The sequence below is a fragment of the Tachyglossus aculeatus genome, chromosome X1 (genome assembly GCF_015852505.1).
Source record: "Tachyglossus aculeatus isolate mTacAcu1 chromosome X1, mTacAcu1.pri, whole genome shotgun sequence".
NCBI lineage: Eukaryota > Metazoa > Chordata > Mammalia > Monotremata > Tachyglossidae > Tachyglossus > Tachyglossus aculeatus.
The window spans coordinates 76,464,472-76,491,101 of NC_052101.1; the positions used below are offsets into that span (position 1 = coordinate 76,464,472).

The 26,630-nt window shown below is 39.9% G+C and overlaps 1 protein-coding gene across 9 annotated transcripts in view; it reads left to right on the forward strand.

The window, feature by feature from the left end:
• ERC2 (ELKS/RAB6-interacting/CAST family member 2) overlaps positions 1–26,630 on the forward strand; it is a 1,114,913-nt gene that overhangs the window by 602,257 nt on the left and 486,026 nt on the right. For all 9 annotated transcript variants that reach the window (XM_038740432.1, XM_038740438.1, XM_038740433.1 and 6 more), the window contains one exon: positions 25,968–26,128. In XM_038740432.1, the coding sequence (XP_038596360.1) occupies positions 25,968–26,128 (161 nt within the window). The remainder of the gene's footprint in view (positions 1–25,967; positions 26,129–26,630) is intronic.

Below are 26,630 nucleotides of genomic sequence, written 5' to 3' on the forward strand. Positions count from 1 at the left end.
TAATGGTGTTACTAATGTTCTTATGCGCAGACAAATACAGACCCATAAAAAGGTTTGGCTCTCATAATTGAAAAGTTTAGTTTGGTCATTTGGAACTTTCTTATCTAAGCACTTTTGCCTAAGACTTGCAATTTTCACACTGTAGTGTATAAACATATCCATACACCTAAGTTCTCCTGTAATGCCGGAGGTCTTGTGTTCTTGCAAATTTCTACCTCATGGAAAACTCATGCTGTAGTACACTCCTGTTCTGACATTGTGCACATGCTCCAAACTGTTACTTCTAAAATAACGGCCTGCGGTTTCCATACAGGCGTATATTGTCAGATGAAAGCTCGTTAATTCCTTGACCATGCTCTCATTAACCGTGTACTGAAAACATATATTATGGTAGACCTGAATGTATTTTAGAGCATCTGAGTAGTACATGTGCACACATTTTACTGGTCATCCTGACATAATTGCTTTAACCTTAGCTGTAAATCAGGTGAATATTATAACTTCAACACCCTATAAGGCCCACTTTTGCAGCAAAGATCCCAGGCACCAGAGAGATGCCTTACTAATCATTCTAATTAGGTCTTTCCTTTCACAAACATACTTTTTCAAACCAAAATATTGTCAACTTTGTGTTATTACATAAAATAATACTGGTACTGGGGTAGATACCAGATAATTGGACACAGTCCCTGTTCCACATAGAGCTCATGATCTTAATCCCCATTTTAGAGATGAGGTAACTGAGTCACAGAGAAATTGTGACTTGCCCAAGTCACAGCAGACAGAGCTGGTGGAGTTGGGATTAGAGCACAGGTTTTATGATTCCCAGGCCTGTGCTCTTTCCACTAGGCCATGCTGCTTATCTGACTATTTTAAGACACTGATTATTCCATTTCTGTTTTTAATGCTTTTCTAACAGGTGGCATTGTTCAATTAGCTGGTGACTCCTAAATGAAATATTGAAAATGATATATATTTCTTTTATTCTTCAAAAGATTTTTCAATTTGCCCACGTCATTAAATATATTTACAGATGAGGTGCCTGCTCAGGACAAAAGAGCTTATGCAAGTAGAAATTCCTATATTTTTCTACAGTACCTAGATGAATATGGCTTTATAAATTATGGCATTTTCTGTTGTTTCCAACTCACTCACTCTGCCCTTTCCCAGCCGATTTTCTAGTTGTTTCTCACTCTCAACTTTTCTGCCCCCTGCTTCACACCTTTCCCCTAACTTGGGGCTCACTCCCTCCCTTCCCAAATCTGACAGACGATATCTCTCCCCATCTTCAAAGTCCTCCTAAAATCCCACCTCCAACAAGAATTCCCCCACATCCTAAGTATGTGAACCCATAAGCCAATTGTAGCACTTATGAATTTATATCCATCCTTGGCACTTCAGTATGATGTCTATTCACTTATTTATTTTGACTACTCCTGTAATTTTTTTATGTTTTCCCCATTAGAGTGAAAATTCCTTGTTGGACAGGGAACATGTAACTTCCCATTTGTATTTCCCAACCAATGAATCAATGGTATTTGAGTGCTTACTATGTGCAGAACACTGTAATAAGTGCTTGGGAGAGAACAAGCACCTAGTTACCATGCACTGCAGCGAGTGCTCAAATGCTAATATTACTATTACTCATAAAAAAATCTCTTCCAATCTCTAATTGCATAGCATTAGATATGCTAGCATGAAACTCTTCTACACCTTTTCACTTAAGCCAGTCTTTTCAAATGGACTCGTAACCTTTTCTGAAACATTTGCAGTGATGGCTATGCCACAGTCTCTTTAGGTTAATAAACTCAGTGTTCCATAGTTAACTATGTTTTCCTAACACTGTTTACTGTTTGCCCAAACTTGCTCCTGTATATGTGTATTTAATATGTCATTTAAAGCACGTAGAGCAAATTTTATATTAGAGCACTCAAAGAAGACTGAGCACCTTCAATCAATTTGCTCCTCCAAACTTTCCAGCCTTAGTTGAGGGGCTATTTGGGATGAGAGATTATTCAGCTAAAAATATCTGTAACTTTTCTTTAGTTCCTAAATGAATATGACTATAAATTGTGGTATTTTCTCTCTCATCACTTGTGTTGATTTTACTTTGTGAAAGTGTTTCCCTCATTGAGAGAAAATAATTCTAGTTCCTTTTTCCCCCCAAGATGGGATCCTAAAATCACATGCATGTCATAGAAAATTGTGGAAATTGGATATTGGGGAATGGAAATTGGTGATCTTCCAGGCAATATGGGATCTAAAAGTGCTAAATCCTTTCAAAAATAAACCTTGATTCAGACTGGAATGTCTTGGCTTGATCTTAAAGTGATATTACGGGAGACATATAGCCTTAGAGATAATTATCTGCACATTCCAGTCTTATTTTGCCATTAGCAGTGCCTCAAGTCTCAGTGAAGTGAATGTTATTTCCACTACAAGTATATTATATTCAGGCTAGGTTCAGATTTAAGACTTTCCAATAAACTGCTCTTTGCTGGTAAATTATCAAAAAAGCCCATAATTGTAAAACTTTCTATTCAATGGATTTGTGTTACAGGTTAAAAATATTCCAGGTCTCAACAGTAATTTGTTATATGTAAATTTAACTCTTGCTAGTTCTTATCTCTGATGATAGATTCTAGGATGAATATTCCTAACTTGCATTATAACTTGATGAACAAATCATATGCAGTCTTTTCTAAGCATTTGGGGCTAAATCATAGGGTTTCATGAATTTACAGCTCTCTAAATTTCTAAGTGCTGCAAGTCAGCTCAAATTTTCCTTGAGTGAGCTGATGTAGTCTTGATGCTCAGAGGTGATTGTGAAAATCTATGTAGCTTTGCTTCAATCAATGGTTTTTATTGAGCACTTTCTATGTGCAGAGCACTGATCTACCAATGAACACCAATGAGCACCCATCTCCCGCACCCCTCCCAGGTCCCTGAGCAAGTCATTTCATGTGCCTCAGTTTCTCCATATGTAAAATGGAAATATGATGCCTGTTCTCCCCACTTCTTAGACTGTGAGCCCTATTTGGGACAGGAGTTATATTTGACCTGATAATGTTGGATCTCCTCCAGTGCTTAGCACGGTTGCTATGCACCTACCTAACCCTTAATATCATAACTAAAGGGTAAAATAGGAAGGAATTGTGATAAAGGGGAGAAAGATAAAAAGACAAGAGATAATACTCACTAGATATTTTTCTCACTACTTCTGTCTAGTGAGACCTAGTGTGGCCTGGGACAAACTAGTTCTGTTTAAGACACAAGTGCTAGCTCTAGGTGAACTTCCTGCTGGGCCTGCTAGTCTGGGACTCCAAATTCTGGGCCTGCATGTTTGGAGTTTCTGTGGCTACGACCCTGAAAACTCTCAGTTTGGGGTGCCATGACCCTCAGCATCTTCACAATAAAAAGTGAAAGATCAGGCTGTTATCCATTTCTACCGAGGAGTCACACTAAAGAGGCAAGGAGCATCAAATGGCAAGGCAGGATTACTAAAAATCAAATCCTAGAATTAAATATGCTATCTTGTATCAAAGCATTGCTTACCTCAATAAGAAATGGTGTACATGAAGAGAATGGACTCCAGCAGTCTACCCAAAGAGCAGCTATATCATGAGCTGAAATGAGGTAATGGAGACAAGAGGGATAGGGGAAACATTTTAAGGTTGCAGCATAGACTCAGACAGTATGGCGTTGTGGCTGAAAACTAGGAGAAGACTTTGGTTAATTATAGTATCAAGCTCCTACTGTGTGCAGAGCACTGTATTGAGGAATTTACTATCCTAGAGGAGTTTACTGAGTAGGAGAAATAGAGATATGGATTATTTACAAATTTTTTTTTCATGATGGCAATAAAGAGTAAGGAAAGTGAATGAATGAATGCATATATACATCAATAGATACCTACATACTGAGAATGGTGTAGATGCATGACTGCAAAGAATGGCTGTTGGGATGACATGACCAGTTGTGGTAAAGATTAACTGGGGAATGCTTTCTGGAGATTGAAGGATTTCAGAAGGGTTTTGAAGATGAGGTGTATGGTGTGGTGGATTTGATGAGGAAGGAAGTTCCCAGCTGGAGAAAGGGTTTGAATAATAAGTCTAAAGTGGGATGGTTGAGAGCAAGGCACTGTAAGGTAGTTTGGGAGGAGTGGTAAGAACTGGGAAGAATCAGTTGAAGAGAATAGATAAGTAGGAAGAGGAGAGCTGATGGAAATTAATAATAAATTAATTAATAGATTAATAAATGAATAAATAAATCAATTAATTAATTAATAGATTCTGTTTGATAGAGAGGCAAATGGGTAGCTTCTGTGCCAAATGACATTTTAAGGAGGTGGTGGATCAAATTAGAAGTTAGGAGAGTTAAGACAGTGAGAAATTGAAGATGATACGAAAGATTCAAGGTTCTGTGGGAGGATGGTTATATTGTCAACTGTGATAGGTTTAGAGAGAAATGATGATTTTTATTATTATGTTACTTGTTAATAATAATAATAATAATAATAATGGCATTTATTAAGCACTTACTATGTGCAAAGCACTGTTCTAAGTGCTGGAGAGGATACAAGGTGATCAGGTTGTTCCACGTGGGGCTCACAGTCTTAATCCCCATTTTACAGATGAGGTAACTGAGGTACAGAGAAGTTAAGTGACTTGTCCAAAGTGTCACAGCTGACAATTGGCAGAGCTGGGATTCGAACCCATGACCTCTGACTCCAAAGCCCATGCTCTCTCCACTGAGCCACGCTGCTTCTCTAATGGCTTATTGGTTATGTGCTAAGCACTGTACTAATAGGTAGATACAAGATAATCATCAGGTTGAACACAGTCTCAGTCCCACGTGGGGCTCACAGTTTAAGCAGGAGTGAGTAGAAAATTAGAAAATTCTCTCCAATTCCATGATTAATCAGGTTTTATAAAAGTCCCTTCAGTGGATTACAGTGAATGAGTGAAACATGATTTCCTCTTGCAGAAACTGTTATCTTTCCCTCATTTTACAGGAAATTGAAGCACAAATAAGTTGAATGACTCGCCCAGGATCACACAGCCAGCAAATGGTGGATCTGGGATTGGAACCCAGGTCCTCTGAGCCCCAGACCCCTTCTTTTTCCATTAGGCCATATTACTTCTTTAAGAAAGATGAGGGGTTTAGATTTAGTCATGTTGAGTTCATTGTGTTGGTAGGCCATCCAGGTGGAGATGCATGTCTGGAGGGAAGGGGAAATGCAGTGTTGGAGAGCAGGTGGGAGGTTGGAGCTTGTAAGGTTAAATTTGAGGCTTTTGAGGTGTGGCCCTTGCCGTGCCAAAGAAGCCTTGAGGAGATTGTAAGATGTAAACTAAAGCAAAAATAATATTAATTCTATTAAGACCATCCAAAGTTTCAGAAACCAGAACTGCACACACAATCCACTTTATCCTTAATTATGGCCATTTCTCTCTATCCTTTATTTCCCCTTTTAGCTAGTTTTCTATCCATGACACAATGTCAGCTAATTCTGTTGTATTCTACTCTCCCAAGTGCTTAGTACAGTGCTCTGCACATAGGTGCTCAACGAATACAGTTGATTGTTTGACATTAATAATTGTGGTATTTAAGAGTTTACTATGTGCCAGGAATGGAACAAATGCTGGGGTAGATTCAAGGTAATCATTCCCCATTTTCTGGATGAGGAAAATGAAGTATCAAGAAGTTAAGTGACTTGCTGAAGGTCAAGCAGCAGGCAAATTGCAGAGCTGGGATTAGAACATTCACTCTAATCTCATGATCCATTTGTATAAAAGCCTTTGATGTGGAACCTTGTCAAAGGCTTTTAGAAAAATCTAAATATTTTGTGTTCCCTGGCTATTCTCTATCCTATGTTTGCTGATCTCTTCAAAGAACTCCAGTAAATTAGTGAAGAAACCATGTTGTCTTTCCCTGAATAAGTTGGTTTTCTAAGTGATCACGGACAGTAAACTTAATTATAGATTCTACTTACTTTCCAAGTGTCTGAGTCTCACTGGTATGTAATTCCCAGGGTTACCCCTGGAATATTTATTATAGATTATTTATTATTATATTATAATAATATTATAATATATGTATTGAAGCATTGCCCACCTCAATGCAAAATGGGGTATTATAGTCTTCTCCTTGGCAGAGATAGTGGTTCAAGGGGGCACCTGGCTCAGTACAGTGCTCTGCACACAGTAAGCACTTAATAAATATAATTGATTGATTGACCCAGGGCCAAGGCTATCTAGGCACAGACATGGACAAAGGAATAGCTGCTGGAAACTTGTAGCTAAATCATTTGAATGAAGCAGCAGAGAGAGAAAAACTGGGTTTTTTTTTAAGGCTAGTCCAGAAATCAAATTTACCTTTTAGCCAGTCATCTAATGAAATTGACTGTGAAAGTTATTCCCAGGCATTTCATCTTTCGTCAGAAGCTGCATGTGTCATTGATCAGCGAGACATCTTTATTCAGCTCATGGACGGAACTTGGAAAGCTATTAGAAAATACGAGGGTTCTTTGACATTTTTTTCACACAAAGTCATACAAATAGTTTTTTTTTTTTATATTTGGACCAACCTCTGCTCCAAAACTCATAATATAGTTAAAGGGTCAAAACCTTGGAATGTATCTTTAAAATTCTTTTCTTTTCATAGAATGCTTGCAACTGGCATGTAATTTGTTATCCACCCATTAATAGCATTTCCTTGCCGGCCTTTTAACAATATCCATAAGTGATGCATTTAGAATTAGAATTTTTAAAAATCAGGATTATGGATTGATTGTGAGCAAGGAAGTTATTTTATGTAGTGGAAGCTAGGAAGTGTGGTAAGAATCAATGTTTGGCAAGAACCCTCCCAATTTGCCCTCTCTCCCTGCAGTTGACCTAGTGGATGAAAGAGTAGATGTGTGTATGATTCTAGGCATGACTTCTCCAAAGATCAACATTTGTACACACTTTAGTCACCTTTTATGCGCGGTGCTATTGACATTAACCAGAGAGGCCAGCCTGACAAGGCAGTGCTTTAACACCAGCTAAAGAGTGGCTCTGCTCTGCTCTCATGGTTTATCTAAAGAGACTCAGCATAAAGTCACACAGCCTAATTGTTTTTAGTACAAAGGAACTGTCTCCCAGACAGTAACCTTTAGAGGATGTGATCCATTGAAATCTACACACGTTTGTCAGTAGTTATTTTGAGGATTTATCATTTGGAAAAATTTAGGGTGACCTATGTTTGTGAATATTTAATTGATTAGTTTCTTCTTTCAAACTTGGCTGGTTTAAACCTTTATCACAAAACAATAAAATAATTGGATTATTTTCAGACCTAGATTAATTAAGAAAAGAAAATGAAGAGTAAATGTGCAGACCAAACATGTATGTGCCAATTAGGTGCATGTTTAATGATATAAAATGCTTACTGTAATAAAATTAACATGGGATCTGACCAAGCATTTTTAGGTCAGGTTTTTTGTTTAAAAATAAAAATGTAGTAGTTATGGTATGATTGTATTTACTGAAGTAAAAGTGAAATGTTTGATCAGTTGATACATGAATGGACAGAAGATTTATTTTTGAGCTGGACTAATTGTGGGATTTATTTATTTTGGGGAATAACCACTTGCAATGTATATATCTTTAGATGATCATTTACAAGTAAAATTTGGTTCAGAAGTATAAACTGGGGAAGATTTCCTTAGTAGATATTTAGAACTCTTTCTAAAACATGAAAGACTTTCCCCCAAATGTTTGAAATAATTCCGTTCAAATCTCTATTTGATTATGCTGTAAATTGCAACATAGTTCTTTAGAAATGAACTATACACTTGAGTTTAAAAGAAGCAAAAACTGTTCAGATTTAACCAAAGTTTTGGCAAAATAATTTGATGGGATTAGTTAATGGAGATTCTTTGAAAACAGCATTAGAACTAACAAGCATTTATATGATGATGAAATATATGGATTCTAGTTTGTTATTCTCTTTTATTTCTAAGGAAATGGCTTCCTGGCTACTCTCCAGTTCTCCCGTAGCTGGGCCGCCCTGATATATGGATTTATATATACTTTCTCTCCTCCTCCTCCTCCTCCTCCTCCTTTCCTTGGCTCATATCTTTAAAGTGAAATTGCATGGAAGGTAGACCAAATTTCTGGGCCCCATTAGTCATTAGGTTAGAATGGCTCTGGGCCTTCTTTTCAGGTTGGTTTCTGCTTCACTTTGGCTCCTGCCACAGAGACACTTCAGGTAGCAAAGTAGGTGGGTAAGATTGAAAGTTGTGCCCGCATTATCTTTACCTTCTGGTCTTGTGTTTTTTGTTCCTTCTCTACCTCAGCTGTTTAATCTCTGGTTCCTAACTGGCTCTGGCTCTACTGTCCTAGTCCCTAGAACTCACCTTATGTTCACATGCATGCAGTGATTAAAAGCTGGATTTGAGACACTTTCCTTTGATATTTAATTTTGAGACAGATGTAATGAAAGCTGCTTACTGAAGAGAGCTACTGATAAATCAATGGTTTTTATTGAGCATTTACTGTGTGCAGAGCACTGTACTAAGCATATAGTACAGTAGAATTGGTAGACATGATCCCTGATGATGATCACAAGGAATAGAACAGCTGCTAAACTTACTTGGTAACTCAGTAAAATGTGGATACATTCACTTCTATAGCACCAGTGTTATCTACTTGACTTTGTGTTAAGGAAAACTTGGTTATCTTGAGTGACTCTGTGTACATGCTCACCATTTCTTGCAATATTGCTGTGCTTTCTCTCCGAATAGACGCTCATTTTTAGAAAAAAAACCATTCCCAAATTTCCTCACAGTCTATCCAAAACACAGTTAAAATGCACATTCTGCAAACAACATCATCAGTGTACAGTCTGTCAACCAGTTGTACGTCAGTGGCATTTATCTTGCTTGCTTCGTAATCTCCTCTTATAAGTAGGGAAAACATACTGCTAACTAGTGTAGTTTGTGCCTTAATTACACTCAAGCAACTTTCTAAAAGATTCACAGTTGAACTCTGATGGAAGCACAGCATTTGGCATTTAGTGCCAAGAAATGCCACTCTGAATTTTCTTGCTGTAGTATTTTACAGCATATAGATTCAGAATGCATATCTACATTATACAGTACGTTTCCTTCCAGTTGACCTCCATGAATTAGTGTGAGACGTGTCACAGATAGGATGTTAGTCAAAGCCCTGGATTTAGTAAACCACAACAGGCTGGTTTTGTGGTATTCATATCAACACGCTTAGGCTTTCTGGATTCATAAGTTTGAATCATGTGTGGGTCAGCACAGATCCCCAAGGAGCACAACTGGGAGAAGATTATTCCATTCAGTCAGTGATTCAGTAGAGAAGCAGCGTGGCTCAGTGGAAAGAGCACGGGCTTTGGAGTCAGAGGTCATGGGTTCAAATCCCGGCTCCGCCACTTGTCAGCTGTGTGACTTTGGGCAAGTCACTTAACTTCTCTGTGCCTCAGTTACCTCATCTGTAAAATGGGGATTAAGAGTGTGAGCCCCACGTGGGACAACCTGATCACCTTGTATCCTCCCCAGCACTTAGAACAGTGCTTCGCACATAGTAAGCACTTAACAAATACCATCATTATTACTATTATTATTATTACCTTCATTTTTAATGTGGAGGCAAAACTAATGGATTTTCATTCATTCAATCGTATCTATGGAGTGCTTACTGTGTGCAGAGCACTGTCCCTACAGTCCCAATTCTCCACCCCCACCCCCCACCCCCCACACATACACACACACTTCCTCTCCCCAGAGTTGGTTTCTGTGCTCTGATGAAGTAACTAAAGTATATTGTACCATTTGGGGTGTGTGTGTTGGGGGGGGGAATCTAAATAATGCAGCCCACATTTAACTCTCACTGTTATTTTAACCACATCACTAGGATCACAACATCCTTAAAATAAACAAAAATCTGAGGTCTGGTTTCCTTTTTCTCCTCCTTGCATACTGTTCCGAATGATTTCAATTATTGAAGGAAAACAGTAATCAATGGGAGTTTCAATAATGGAAAAAGACAAAGTGCATTTGGTATGGCAGAAAGATGTAGTCTTTAGTCCATGCCATAGTTGATATTACCTTTCTTGTTACACCTGCCTTCTAGAAAAAGATCCTTGTTTAACTGGCTGACTTTCTATTTAAATTTTGCAAAGATTGAGAAGAAGTTATAAAGGGAATAAGGTAGTTGGCGGCCTTGGTGCCAACATGCCATTTTGAAGGTGGAGGAGAAATTAAAAATATATATAGATTTAAATGGAAGTCTATAAGAGTACATAGAAATTGCTAGGAGTGAAATGCTCTTTTTAAGGGAACAGAGAATGGAAGAAATGTACTCTATTCCATGAAATTCTTAATAGGATGAGTGCCAATTATGGGGATTTCCACAACCGTATTTTGAATGTAAATGTTGATGGAAAATATTTCCCTTGTTACCATAAAAAGGAAAATCTTATGTTTGTTTGAATATTTCCAAAGGCACACAAAGGAATAAAGAAGTTTAGGAAAGAAAATGCTTTGGTCTTCCCACTGAACTTTGCATTACCATTTTAGAAAATCAAAGATTATGATACCATATTTTTTACTTAAATTAGTTAAAAATGGCTTTCAGAGTGGGGGGGAAAATGGTTCAGTACTGCTCACAATATAGCTGCTGGTGAAAAGATCAGATAATGGAAATCGAATCCCTTGACTTCATCTCTAATATTACAATCATTGAAGGGGTCAGTTTTTCAAAACTAACCTAACTAATAATCTTTGTCTTTCTTTTTGGTCAGATGCCAGTTTGTTATGACCTCAGGAATCTATATTTGAACTGAGAAAAAAAAAATTCACCCCTCCCCCATGCACACAGATACAGGCACATAGACCCAGACTCATACAACAGTCTTTTCCCACAAAGTGGAACTGTATTATGTTAGCATGAGTTGTGCTGAGCCGAATCCAATCTGGAATTAAGAATGCTCAGGGGCATATTTAACAAACTGTCATTCATTTGCACTCTAACCCTGTTTCATTGAACAGAATCTGGTTAGATGCATGCTTTGACACTAATTTTTTTTCCTTTTTTTTTCCAAATTGGTGTAAAGTTTTCATTTTTTAACAAGCCCAGGAGGAGAATGAAATAGTTTAAAAATGATTAAACACCGAGAGTCAGAAAGGACAACCAGCATGTTCTGGTATCAGTGTTTTCTTAGGGTTGAAACCTCATGAATAACATATAATGTACATCTTCCTGATTCTTAAAACTTGTAAAGAAGAAATGGCTGTGTTAGTAATATTATCCATCCTGCAGCCATGAGGAAATTCCCTGATCTTACAATTTCAAGATTTTCCAAAAGGTGTCACTGTAAGGCAGTAATGTTGGGGTATAAAGGAGATAGGAAAGTCAGATAAGGATAATTGGAAAAAATTAGATTAGTACTACTTGTCTTTAACAAATAATTAAAGATCTCATGAAACCTTATGCGAGGTTTGCATGTGGTAACTGGAGAATGATAATAATTTAAGAGATTTTTCCTCCCTTTCTGCTTGCCAGTTAAAATTAATCAGATTCCACATACAGGTCACGCATACAGGAAATGAAGAATACCTCTCCGCTCCCCCGACCTCCCCAACACTTTTCATAGTCCCAATCAATAGTATAGACTATTCCTGGTTTAAGAACCTGGTAATTCTGTAGGCCTTAGGTCCTAATGCAAGCTAGCATTCTGTAGCATAATGTTGGAATTACCTAAGAAAGATTAAATCAGCATAGTACTCAACACACAGTAGTCAATAAATACCTGAAACAAGAGCCTGTCCTGCCTTCAACTTCACGTGGACGCCCACGTCCTACCCCTGGCCTGGAATGCCCTCCCTCCACACATCTGCCAAGCTAGCTCTCTTCCTCCTTTCAAAGCCCTACTGAGAGCTCACCTCCTCCAGGAGGCCTTCCCAGACTGAGCCCCCCTTTCCCTCTCCTCCTCCCCATCCCCTACCTCCATCCCCTCCCCACAGCACCTGTATATATATTTGTGCAGATTTATTACTCTATTTTATTTGTACATATTTACTATTCCATTTATTTTGTTAGTGATGTGCATATAGCTTTAATTCTATTTGTTCTGACGATTTTGACACCTGTCTACATGTTTTGTTTTGTTGTCTGTCTCCCCCTTCTGGACTGTGAGCCCGTTGTTGGGTAGGGACCATCTTTATATGTTGCTGAGTTGTACTTCCCAAGCGCTTAGTACAGTGCTGTGCACACAGTAAGCGCTCAATAAATACGATTGAATGAGTGAATGAATGAAAGAGATGCCTTTTCCTGAGCAGAGTATTTGACCAGAACTGGGGTCAAGGTGACATACTGAAAATCAGCCCCAACTTATTCAAGTGGGAGCTGAACTACCAACCAATACAGATGCACAGTGTGAAAGGGAATGCTGATTACCTATCAGTCTTTTCAGTCACACTTGCACACTCAGCGATTCATCCTCAGTGGAGTTATCTTTGAATATGTAGTAGGTTCATATTTTCAGTGTGAGCCACTTGGGAGTTGCCCCATGTGGCATTTCTTCAGTTGTTTTTCATTCAGATTTCAACATACATCTTTTAGGGAAGCTCTCTGCTGTTATCTGTCTGCTTCTGGATAGTTTGGTAGGAGTATCTTGAAGCTGAGGTTCACAGACTATGTGTTTGATCTGTTCACACATTTTTGTGAATGCTCTGTTGGTGGTATTGGGAGTTATGTGCGGCAGCAGCACAAAAGGCCAACAGAATGCTATGTATCACTAGGCAGAGGAAAGAAAATGAAAGAAAAGGCAGAGTTTCGCTTTTGAATAAATCAATGGCACATCCAGTTCTGAAATGAAGCTTTGGAGTTTTAGTTGCTTCATCTCAGAATGGTTTGGAGATGGAGATGAATCAGAAGAGAGCAATCAACATGACTAGGGAAAATTAAGAAACTTCTCTATGAGGTAGACTAAAACAATTAGGAATATTCTCTTTGGAAAGCTGAATGCTGAAAGGGGGAATAATTGAAGTTTACAAAATCATGAAGGGTGTGGACAGGGTGAACACAGAATTAATGTCAACCAAATCCCACAGCAACAGGATATGGAGCTAGCCATTGTAGGCTGAAGTTGGTAGATTTGAAACAAACAAAATAAATCACTTCTTCACACAGTAGGGATAAACATATGGAATATATTTTCCCAACAAATTGTGCAGGCAAAACTATCAAGCAGGTTCAAAAGAGCAGGGTGGCCTACTGGAAAGAGCTAGAGCCTGGGAGTCAGAGCATCTGGATTCTAATCCCAGCTCTGCTACTTGTCTGCTTGCTCCAGTCACTTCAGTTCTCTGTGCTTTTAGTTTGCTCATCTGCAAAGCAGGGATGTAATTTCTGTTCTCCCTTCTACTTAGACTGAGAGCCCCATGTGGGACCTGATTAACTTGTATCTACCCCAGCACTAAGTACAGTGCTTGACAAATAGTAAGAGCTTAACGTGTATCACTAATTATGGTTATAATCATTACTATTATTATTATTCTTGTATAAATGAATGTATGAAAGCCCACAATGCGTGGTTATTGGAGAGCATGGCATAGTGGATAGAGCACGGAGCCTGGGAATCAGAAGGTCATAGGTTCTAATCCCAGCTCTGCCACTTGTCTGCTGTGTAACCTTGGGAAAGTCACTTCACTTCTATTTGCCTCAGTTCCTTCATCTGTAAAATGGGGATTGAGACTGCAATCCTCATGTGGGACAGAGGCTGTGTCCAACCAGATTTGCTTGTATCCACCCTTGCGCTTAGTACAGTTGCTGGTATATAGTAAGTGCTTAACAATTACCACACTTATTATTATTATTAGGGAAATGACAGGGATGTTATATGAAACATCCCTAATCATTAGGATGGATGTCAAGGAAAACTATCACACTATTCCTCCGAGCATTCTGTTACCACTCTTGGTGACCGACCACTGAACTGGATGGATCCTGGATCTTGCCCAGTAATTGGCAATTTTAAAAGTAAGTTTTGTGAAGCCTGTTTTTGTTGTTGTTTTAGTGAATAGAGCCCGGGCCTGGGAGTCAGAAGGACCTGGGTTCTAATCCCAGCTCTGCCACTTGCCCACTGTGTTTCCTTGGGCAAGTCACTTGGTTTTCTGTGCCTCAGTTACCTCATCTGTAAAATGGAGATTAAGGCTGTGAGCCCCATGTGGGACATGGACTGTGTCCAAATTGATGAGCTTATATTTACCACAGCGCTTTGAACAGTGCCTAGCATTTAGTGAACACTTAACAAATACCATTGAAAAAATAAACTGAGGCATGATGTGTGCCATATGATTCAGTCTTAGGATATGGGACCAAAAGATGTGATATTGGCATCTTTTTTAAGGCTCTGAGTCAGACGAGGCTTCTACTCTGAAAGAAGCTAAGGCCATCCAACTTTCTGTTCAGACATGTCATTCTCCATTCAATTTCAATGGCTTCTCTGATTAGAGTGTAAGCAGTACAAGGGCGAGGGCTGTGTTTTTATTTCTTTCGTATGTCCTTAAGCAACTGGTACAGTGCTCTGCACACAGTTATGATAGTGATGATTCAGTTTCTTGTTGCAAACAATGGACAAGGCTTGCCTGTGAAGTTGTAAGTCCAAGAAACTGTACAAAGGAATTGACTACAGTGGCTTCCACAATCAGTCAATTGATGGAGCCCAAAGGGTCAGTAGGTGGGCAGAGACTCAGAGCAATGTGAAATGTACATGAACAGTTATTTTTGTTTAGCTTTTCACACTTACATGACCCATCTTACATGACCCATTTATAGCTGACTCTGTACCATAACATTGTATGTGGTTACCTTTGTAGCCACTGCAGTCTTTCCCAACTATATTTACTTTTTAGGATTCTTTATAGACCTGTCCACTTCGAGCTCCGTAAAGGGCAGGAATGGAGAATACTAGCTCCATTGTACTTTACCAAAGACTTAAGACAGTGCTATGCACAGAGTTAGCACTGCAAAAATATACTGATTGATTGACCTCACAGGATACCTTGGGTGGTTTCTTATGTCAGAAACTTTATTGCTACTGATGGCATAGTTCCAGCAGGCTTGAAGATCCCTGCTTGAAGATCTGGGGCTAGAGCTCATGTCTCCTGAACTCAAAGCCATAGTTTTTCAGCTGGACTAACAGCAGGATACACAGTAGGAGCTCAGTAAATGCTCTTGATGATGATTATCACACTGAATAGGTTCACTGAAGCAATGGTCCATTTGCTTCAAAATAGATGCTATTACCTGTTTGGAAATGTGTGACCTACTGGAAGGAACATGAATCTGAGACTTGGGAGGCCTGGGTTTCAATCCCAGCTCTGCCATTATAATGTTGGTATTTATTAAGCACTGCCTATGTGCAAAGCACTGTTCTAAGCATTGGGGGGGATACAAGGTAATCAAGGTTGTCCCACGTGGGGCTCATGGTTTTAATCCCCATTTTACAGATGAGGTAACTGAGGCCCAGAGAAGTTAAGTGACTTGCCCGAAGTCACACAGCTGATAAGTGATGGAGCCAGAATTAGAACCCATGACCTCTGACTCCCAAGCCTGGGCTCTTTCCACTGAGCCACGCTGCTTCTCTTGCCACTGGCCTGCTGTATGCCCTTGGGCAAACCACTTCTGCTTTCTGCAACTCAGTTCCATCACCCCACCTGGGGCAGGGACTGTATATGTTCTGCTTATCTTATACCTTATTGCTTAGCATATAGTAAGTACTAATAAATCACATTTATTATTATTATTATTATGACTACCATGATCCTGTATCCTGGTACCCTTTGCTACTGAAGACATGAGTCCCTTACAAAGATAGGTGCTGGGTATACAGTACTTATGTACATATTTGTCAATTATATACTATAAATTATTTATATTAATATCTGTCCCCCCACCCCCACCCCATCCCTGCCAGACTGTAAACTTTCTGTGGACAGGGAAAGTGTCTACCAACTCTGTTGTACACTCTCAAGTGCTTAGCACAGTGCTCCACACATGGTATGCACTCAATAAATGCAATTTATGGTGATGGATTTACCATTTTGAAAAGGCAGCTAACTAACGTTGGGCTCAAACTCAGACACTCAGTAGTTTGGGGTTGAAAAGCAGAATGGCTCAATGGAAAGAACTCAGGCTTGGGAGTCAGAGGTCATGGGTTCAAATCCCAGCTCCACCAACTGTCAGTTGTGTGACCTTGGGTAACTCACTTAGCTTCTCTGTGCCTCAGTTACCTCATCTGTAAAATGGGGATTAAGACTGTGAGCTCCACATGGCACAAGCTGATCACCTTGTATCCTCCCCAGCTCTTAGGACAGTGCTTTGCACATAGTGAGCACTTAACAAATACCATCATTATTATTATTATTATTTTGGGTTTCCCTGATCTGCCTAGTACTATGTTATTAGTACGGGAAGCACGGGAAGCAGCATGGCTCATGGGAAGCAACATAGCTTAGTGTTAAGAGTCCGGGTTTGGGAGTCAGAGGTCATGGGTTTTAATCCCACCTCTGCCACTTGTCTGCTGTGTGACCTTGGGCAAGTCACTTCACTTCTCTGCACCTCACTTACCTCATCTGTAAAATGGGGAATGAGACTGTAAGCCCCACGTGGGACAGGGACTGTGTCCAACCTAATATGCTATATCTACCCCAGTGCTTAGTACAGTGCTTGGCACATAGTAAGTGCTTAACAAATGCCACAATTATTATTATTATTTGATGGCTTAACATCTTCCTCAAAGCAAAATTGTTTTGCCACCATCATCAGAGCATATACCCCTGGAGTAATGAAATATGATGAAGATAAATGATGATTCCATAAATATTTAGATGGACAACAGATAACCATGGAATTTTAACCCTCCAGTTCATAATGTCCAAATGTGGAAAAAAGTAATCAGACCATGTGTGTGTAACAAATAAACAGCACTTGTTTCAGTCAATGTCATATAACCAGTCAATCAATAGAATATATTAGACACCTAAGCGTGGCTCAGTGGAAAGAGCCCGGGCTTGGGAGTCAGAGGTCATGGGTTCTAATCCTGACTCCGCCACTTGTCAGCTGTGTGACTTTGGACAAGTCACTTATCTTATCTGTGCCTCAGTTACCTCATCTGTAAAATGGGGATTTAGACCGTGAGCCCCACGTGGGACAACCTGATCACCTTGTATCCTCCCCAGTGCTTAGAACAGTGCTTTGCACATAGTAAGTGCTTAACAAATGCTATTATTATTATTATTATTATTATTACTCTCTGCAGAGCACTGTGTGAGGTACTTGAGAGAGTACAATAGAATTAATAAATGTGATCCTTGCCCTCCAGGAGCTTACAATCTTGTCTGGAAGATAGACACTAAAATACATTACAGGTAGAAGGAAGGGTAGAATACAAAGCTATGCAGATAAGTGCTATGGGGGTGTTTGAGTAATCAATCAGTTGTTTTTACTGAGCTCTTAATGTAGTGCTTAGGAGGTATGAAAGAGCTGAAGTGGCAATAGTAAGGCTATAAGTTGAGTAGGCAATTAATCAGGAAAGGTCAGCTGAAGGAGATGTGATTTCAGAAGGGATTTGAAGGTGGAGAATGCAGTTGTCTGGTGGATATGAAGGGGAAGGGAGTTCAAAAGGAGGGAGCGGGAGACTGTGAGAATGAGCTCAGCAGCAGGAAAAATGATAATGAGGCACAGTGAGTAGATTGACTTTAAATCAATCAATCAATCGTATTTATTGTGTGCTTACTGTGTGCAGAGCACTGTACTAAGCGCTTGGGAAGTACAAGTTGGCAACATATAGAGACAGTCCCTACCCAACAGTGGGCTCACAGTCTAAAAGGGGGAGACAGAGAACAAAACCAAACATACTAACAAAATAAAATAAATAGAATAGATATGTACAAGTAAAATAAATAAATAAATAGAGTAATAAATATGTACAAACATATATACATATATACAGGTGCTGTGGGGAAGGGAAGGAGGTAAGATGGGGGGATGGAGAGGGGGACGAGGGGGAGAGGAAGGAAGGGCATGCAAACTGAGGTGTCATGGGAAGAAGAGGACAGGTATGGACAGGTTAGCTGACTGCCTTAAAGCTAGTGGTCAGGAGTATCTGCCTTTTTTTGAAGAGTAATGAAGACAGCTTCTTTGAAGACAGCTGAAATTTCTGAGAATAGGTGTGGGACTGGGATGAGGCTGGGGAAGTGAGGGGGAGATTTTAGGGTGTTCACACTTGATATTTTCAATTTTGAAGTTGGGGGGAAATAGGACAATAGATTCAGGAGGAAGTTAAAGGTTTAGAGTAGTTGATGAGGGCAGATGGGCGAACACCATATGCAAATGCCATCACTATCTTCCCCCTACCAAGTAAACAACATTCTGGATACATTCCTAATCTTAAACCGCAGCATCTGAATGCTTACATCATAGTGGGGGAAGATAGACTTGAAGATTCTGTGGCTCATGGTGGCCTTTATGTGGTGCCGATCAAATTTTTGTACTGAATACTGAAGAGTTGCTTATTTTATTAGAAATTACTAGAGCTACTATAAAAGTAATGAATTTAATGAATTTGATGCTATTTTGAAAAAGATGATGCTATATCTAGTTTGAAGAAGTCATGTTTAACACTGCACACAAAATTTATAATTTAAGTTCAGGGATCATAATGTGATTAGGATTCCAAGATTGCAGTTTTCATTGGCCCTTGCATGACTCTTTTAGATTGTGAGCCCACTGTTCGGTAGGGACTGTCTCTATATGCTGCCAACTTGTACTTCCCAAGCGCTTAGTACAGTGCTCTGCACACAGTAAGCGGTCAATAAATACGATTGATGATGATGATGACGACTCTGGACCATGGGGAAAGGGAATATAATTGAAATATAATATGTCATCATCTTCATGGTGCAAACCTACTGTCAATCTACCAAAATTTCAGAGTTTCCACGTGTGTTAATGGTCTTATTGATAGTTACCACGTGGCCTGAAGAAGCACCCTGGCCTAGTGGAAAAAGCGCAGGACTGGTAGTCAAAGGACCTGGGTTCTAATCAATCAAGCCTATTTATCGAGTGCTTATTGTGTTCAGAATACTGTACTAAGCGCTTGAGATGATACAATATAACAGAGTTGGTAGACATGGTCTCTGCCCACAATGAGCTTACAGTTTAGTGGGAGCTTACAGTCTAGTACTGCCCCTTGCCTGCTGTGTGACCTTGGGCAAGTCACTTAACTTTTCAATGCCTCAGTTTCCTTATCTTTCAAATGGGAATTCAATGCCTGTTCTCCCTCCTACTTAAACTGTGAGCCCCATGTGGGACAGGGACTGTCTGACCTGATCAACTTCTATCTACTTCAGCGCTCAGACCAGTGCTTGATACATAGTACTTAACAAACAGCAATATTATTATTATTATTACTACCTTAGGAGAAATTGATATAGCAGGATGACAGTTCCCAATTGGCATTTCATCACTGTCTGCTGATGGTGTGAGTTCCCAGTGGACCAGGAGTCAGCCGTTTGTCATGACTGGCCCTCCGGAACACCGTGATAGCCTGGGATACTCAGGGACACCACAGGAGTTTGGGGCAGGCTTGGGAGCTCACTATGGGCCCAGGAGTCCCAAGGGGCAGCCACACTAAACACAACTCCCAGTGTGAAGACCACCCTGGGGGGGCTGTGGTGGTTATAGGTCTTCAGTGATCCAAGAGAGAAGTTATAAAGGAGTCTGGACCAAACAAGATCTCTATTTGCTTTTCCTGGAGCTACCTGGAATGCCTAGAGATCAATCAATCAATCAATTGCATTTATTGAGCGCTTACTATGTGCAGAGCACTGTACTAAGCACTTGGGCTCACAGTCTGAAAGGGGGAGACAGAGAACAAAACCAAACATACTAACAAAATAAAATAGAACAGACATATACAAGTAAAATAAATAAATAAATAGAGTAATAAATATATATAAACATATATACATATATACAGGTGCTGTGGGGAAGGGAAGGAGGTAAGATGGGGGGATGGAGAGGTGGACGAGGGGGAGAGGAAGGAAGGGGCTCAGTCTGGGAAGGCCTCCTGGAGGAGGTGAGCTCTCAGTAGGGCCTTGAAGGGAGGAAGAGAGCTAGCTTGGTGGATGGGCAGAGGGAAGGCATTCTAGGCCTGGGGGATGACGTGGGCCGGGGGTCGATGGCGGGACAGGCAAGAACGAGGCACGGTGAGGAGATTAGTGGCAGAGGAGCGGAGGGTGCGGCGTGGGCTGTAGAAGGAGAGAAGGGAGGTGAGGTAGGAGGGGGCGAGGTGATGGAGAGCCTTGAAGCCGAAGGTGAACTGTCATTGCCCTACAGGATTCCATGAGCTAAGGACCATCCTGGTGGGGTTAACACCTGTGGACCAGGATACCAGGACATAGGTGGAGCCTTATTGCATGAGAATTGGATTGAGCCAACCCATGCAGAAGAATCAAAAGAACAGTCTGACACGGTCAGGTCAGTGGAGATCCAGGTAGGCTGGAGAGTTGGTCCAGTGAGCCGAAGTGAAGGCACATAGAAAGAGAAACAGGATAGTCCAAGGAGCAGATGTTATGGCAAGCAGCCATTGCAGCATGTCAACTAACCTTAACTCTCCCATCTTTCTATTTTTTCATAGTACTTATTAAGATCTTACTATGTGCCAAGCACTATTCTAAGTGCTGGGATAGATAAAAGGTAATCAGGTTAGACACAGACCCTGACCCACATGGGGCTCATATTCATCCCCATTTTATAGTTGAGGTAACTGAGGCCCAGATAAGTTAAGTGACTTGCCAATGGTCACACAGCAGACATGTGGCGGAGCCAGGATTAGAACCCAGGTCCTTCTGTCTCCCAAGACTGTGCTCTACCCACTAAGCCTTGCTGCTTCCTTAAATGTTGATCATCTTTGATCCCAATAAGCTTTAGATTATCTGGTTACTATCATGTTCTCATCTGCATAGGATATTATAACAGTGCTTGGCACTTTTTGCTTTTTGAACATGGAATTTACACATGTCCTGATTGCCCTAGGCACTCATATGCCATCAGAACGTTAATAAGTCAAACTCACTCACTCACATCCTAGTTTTCTTGGTATTACTAACTGTACTCTCCCAAGCACTTCATACAGGGATCTGCACTGATTAAGTCCTGAATAAATATTGTCAGTTACATGGGCAAAGATTTTCCTCATCTAAGTCAGTCCATGATCTTTTTCCCCCTTTACTTTCCTTTTTGTCCTTCATATTTTTCTCTTCCTTGGAGCATTCGCCATACCCTTGAACCCTCTGAACAGTTTAGTTGCATAGATCTAGTACGAGTATTTGGAAGAGTGACTGGCCTCCAATGTTCCCCCTTTCACCTTTGTCAAACAACAGGGCGGTGTTACCTTGCCTCGTTGCTTTGGCTGGTGGTTTGCGAAGCACATCTCCGCCATCTTTATCAAATTCAGCAGTTGGTCTATCTCTTCCCAGAGTCATCTTTCCATGTCTATCACCCACTCTCTGTAATTTCTCCTTCCAACTCCTTCACCTTTTCTATCAAATCTGTCTGTGATGAGGATTTTCTCACCTCAGGCTTCTCCGTTCTTCTGAAATAATACTTTATATATAAAAGTCAGCAATCACACCTAGGATCGACTTTCTGTCACTTCTTCACCTGAATGTTCTTGTCTTTAAAAGCCACAATCACCCACTTTTTTTTCCTTGCTACACCTTCAGCTTCACCTGCCTTTTTCTTTCTGCTCTTAGCTTTCTGACTTTTCCTCTGACCTCTTTCAGTTGTGTTTTGAAGTGTTTTGGTTACTCTTGTTTCCATAATGCTACAGTCTATTGTATTTAACACCATCTTTCTTGACAGAGCATGTTTGTTTTCCTTTGAATTTCCTTGCTTCATTTCTTCTTCCACTGAAACATTTTCCATTGAATTTCTCACCCGTATGAGTTATCCTGTTATATTGCCCTGCAGGTTTACCTTGTACTGTAAAGCCTGAAACTGGAAGTCAGGGGACCCAGGTTCTAGTCTCAGCTCTGCCCCATCCTATTGTATGACCTTGAACAAGTCACTTAACCTCTCTGATCCGATGGACTGATATCTGTCCTAGTGATTAGTACAGAGTTTGGCACATAGTAAGTGCTTAATAAATAGTCATTCTTATTATGACTTCTTTGTTTCTTTTTTCCCTTTAAAGAGTCTGTGCTCGTTCTTCAAGTTATTTTGCTAAAATGGATCCCATTCCTAAAGCTCATAGTACCTTAAGCATAGAATGGTCAAAGAACAGAATCTCTAACCTCATATTTGTCATCTCCTCCCTCTCCTGTACATAGATTTAATAAATTATACTGGCCAACTTGCGGTTTAGGAGCTAATCCCGGCTATGCCACTTGTCAGCTGTGTGACTTTGGGCAAGTCACTTAACTTCTCTGTGTCTCAGTTACCTCATCTGTAAAATGGGTATTAAGACTGTGAGCCCCACGTAGGACAACCTGATAACCTTGTATGTACCCCAGCACTTAGAACAGTGCTTGGCACATAGTAAGCGCTTAACAAATAGTACCATTATCATTATGATTATTATTATTCTTTTAAGTATTACTTTGCTCAACAGTGTGTTTAAAAATTTCCTTCATCTCAGGTTTTTAGGAAGGGCCTATAACTCTCTCATTTTCCACCCAATTCTTCTGTTAAAACCTAAAACACGTTTAAAAAAAAATTTATCACCCCATTCAAGCCCTTCTCTCTCCACCCCTAGAGGACCCTCTTACATTTTTGTGTGTCTTTTCATTTATTGGCCCTGTAATCTGATTTCTTGTATTCTAAGATATCCTATTTCTTTTTTCTTATTGTCCTAAAAGCCACATCTTTTATGCTTAGATTTTAAACTGTTCACTTGAACAGCGCTAAGCCAGATTGCATTATTTGCACATATTGCTTTCCTCACCATCTACTTTCTTTTGCCTTGGGGCTCTTTCTTTCTCTCTCCTGCTTCCTGCAACACTCTTTTCCTCCTTTCCTTTCCTTCTGGATTCTGCAACGACTTTCCTGTCTCTCCATCTATGCCTGAGCTTTCAAAGAACTTTTCAATAGGGCTCTTCCATGTGCTCAAAACTCCATTTCCTGTATGGACAAGGACAGAGACTTTCACGGGAGGGAGATTGAAACAAGGAGTGACCAAAAGAGGTGTTTTGGTGCCAAGGTTAAGTTTCTTCAGACCACCACTTGGGGGATTGTGACTGAAGCAATTCTTCCCATGAAGTCAGGAGCACAGTATAGTCAAAGAATCAAACCATTTTGTCAGACAAATCCTACCTGTTCTGCTATGATCACTGGATCCTGTTTGCCTCTTAAGCACTTTGATACTCACCCCAGCCCCACAGTATTTATGGAAATAGTCTACTCTATCATTTCCCCAATCCTTAATCTATTTTTATGTCTGTCTCTCTATGTAGACTTTATGCTTTTTACGGCAAGGGATTACATCTCTAACTCTGTTGTACTTTCGCAAAAGTGTTCTGTACAGTGTTTTGTACACAGTAAGTGCTCAGTAAATGTGAATGATTGATAGGGACCCCTTCAAGACAATGAAACCTCCTCTTCTAGATTGCAAGCTCTTGGTGGGCAGGGACTATGTTTACCTGCTCTGTTGTACTGTACTGTCTCAAGTGTGAAGTAATAATAAGAATAACGATGATGGCATTTGTTAAGTGCGTATATGTGCCGAGCACTGGGGATGATACAAGGTAATCAGGTTGTACCACGTGGGGCTCACAGTCTTAATCCCCATTTTACAGATGAGGTAACTGAGGCACAGAGAAGTCTTGCCTTGCCCAAAGTCACATAGCTGATCAATGGCAAAGCCGGGATTAGAACCCACAACCTCTAACTCCCAAGCCTGTGCTCTTTCCACTGTACCATGCTGCTTCTCTTACAGTGCTCAGCACACAGTATGCACTAAGTACTTAGTAAGTGCTTAATAAGTAGTCATTTTTGTTATGACTTCTCTGTTCCTTTTTTCTTTGAATAGTACTGGTTCTGGTCCCAGCTCAACTTCTTACCTACTGTATGATCTTGGGCAAATCATTTTAACTTCTTTGTGCATCAGTTTCCTCATCTGTAAAAGGGGAATAAAATTTCCTCCTACTTAGACTGTGAGCCCGATGTAAGGCTGGGACTGTGTCCATGGCTTAGTGACAAGAGCACAGGCTTGGGCATCAGAGGTAGTGGGTTCTAAACCCAGCTCCGCCACTTGTCTGCTGTGTGACCATGGGCAAGTCACTTCACTTCTCTGTGCCTCAGCTCTTCTGCAAAATGGGGATTAAGACTGTGAACCCCATGTGGGACGAACTGATTACCTTGTATCTACCCCAGTGCTTAGAACAGTGCTTGGCACATAGTAAGCACTTAACAAATACCATTATTATTATCTAATTATCTTATATCTACCCTAGGATTTAGTACAGTGCTTGGCACATAGCACTTAACAAATACCCAAATTATTATTTTTAGAAATAGTACCTGAGAAAAATTTTGTGATATTCATATTATGTACTTGTTGAGAAGACTTAAAATATTTGAAAGACTAATAAATAGTGCTGAACAATTGACTGTTGCCTTTATACAGATTTCCTTTTACATCTCCTATGTTTTAGATCTTGAAGCATGACATACTTTTTTCCTTTCTTGAAAAAACCTGTGTTAGCCACGCATACTCCTTAGCAAGAAATTTCCTTTCTATTATAGTAAAATAGAGGGGTTTCTGAACCTTAAAAGCATGTAATTTACCTTGGATGTGTGTTCTACACTTATTCTGAATAAATTCCATGTAAAACGATATAAATGGTGCAGAAAGTATTTATGAATTGCAACTTAGCATGTCATTGACACATTTTGAAGAGAGGTTTGTTGATTTTAGTGATGGAGGAACATGTTTGGCCAAGTTCAGCTGGAAGGAATGGCTTAGACATCTAAACATCAGCTTTGGAATATAGAGACTTCCTGAACCACAGGTTCAAACCCAGCAAGGTCAATTCAGCCCTTCATCTGGGCAAAGGATTACATATCACCAATTTATTTCATGGAACTCTTTGGAATGAAACCATAAAAACCAGGCCCTCTTTGTTCTGCAATGGTTTTAAAAATCCCGTGACGATTTGTAGAAGAGTAAAGGTTGGCTTCAAGGCCTCCTCTTCCAATTTCTGGGACCTAGCTAAAAAACCCTGGATATTTGATAGCCTGGCTTATCCCTATAGTGTATTAGCACCCTATAAAAGTTACATTTCATTTATTTCACGTTTAGAACCTCTCAAGCTTCGTGGACAGACCAAACCTGAACCTTTTGTGGTTTGAATGCTGTTTACTCTTGGCAAAACACTGCTTCCTGGTTCAAAGGAAAAAAACTCTTGGGGCTCCTTGGACATTAAATAGCTTTTACAAAATAACAATTTGATGGGTTACAAGTGAATGAGTCTGAAACACATAGGCTAACTTCCTTCTGAAGTACTCAGGGCCTAAAATGAAAAGAAACTGTACTTGGCAAAATGTGTTTTGCCTGTAGCCTGACCCCAATGGTTAGAGCTTATTTGAGACATTTTACCAAACCCAGATGGAAACTGGTTTTTCCCAGTCACCCCTACTTATTAATTAAAAGTGTATTTTTTCTAGAAAGTTATCAGAGTCATTAGAAAGCTTGGTAGTTTCCAATGTTTAAAATTTTTCATTTGTAAAACAAAAAAGGTAAGCTTGAAGTAAGGTGCAACTTATAATCATGATTTCTGGGTGTGGATTCAAAGCAAACATTTTAATTATCAGGGTATGTCATTTGATCAAATATAAACCTCAATGGACCAAAAAAAATAGCCACAAAGTACTAAGGAAGGGTTTTCTTTTCAGCTAGAAGAATTGATGAATGTGCTGGAAAAAACTAGACAAGAACTGGATTCAACCAAAGCTCGCCTTGCCTCAACACAGCAGTCACTGGCTGAAAAAGAAGCACACCTGGCAAACCTGAGAATTGAAAGGCGAAAACAGCTGGAGGAGATCCTGGAGATGAAGTAAGTACACAGATTACCCTTTTTGCCCACCTCTGAATGTCAAATCCTTTCCTCCCTGTTGCTTGGGTGAGAATTGTCAATGGAACTCCAGTGGAGTTTGTCATCAGGCCGCCACTTGGGTCTTTTAGCAAGACATCCAGTGACAGATTGAATCAGGTTTAGAAAAGAGAAGGATGGACAATTGTACTAAAATGATGGGTCAAGTTGCCATTGTTTGGGTCAAGACAGTTATTGCTTTTCTACTTTTAAATCCAAATATCCAAATACACTTAAATGTATTTAAATTGATATTTCTTTTCACAAGTGCTGAAGATCTTGTGTGGTCATTTAGTATATCAGTTGCCATATCAGTCATTCACAGGATCTTACACAGCATGTAGATAGACTCGTTAGGGATGATCTTAGGTTTTCCCAAGTGAAATTCCTCAGTCAAATGACATTAGAGACAAAGCTCAGGTTTCAGTGGAAGCTTCCATGTAGAAGCATTTTTAATGTAACTAAC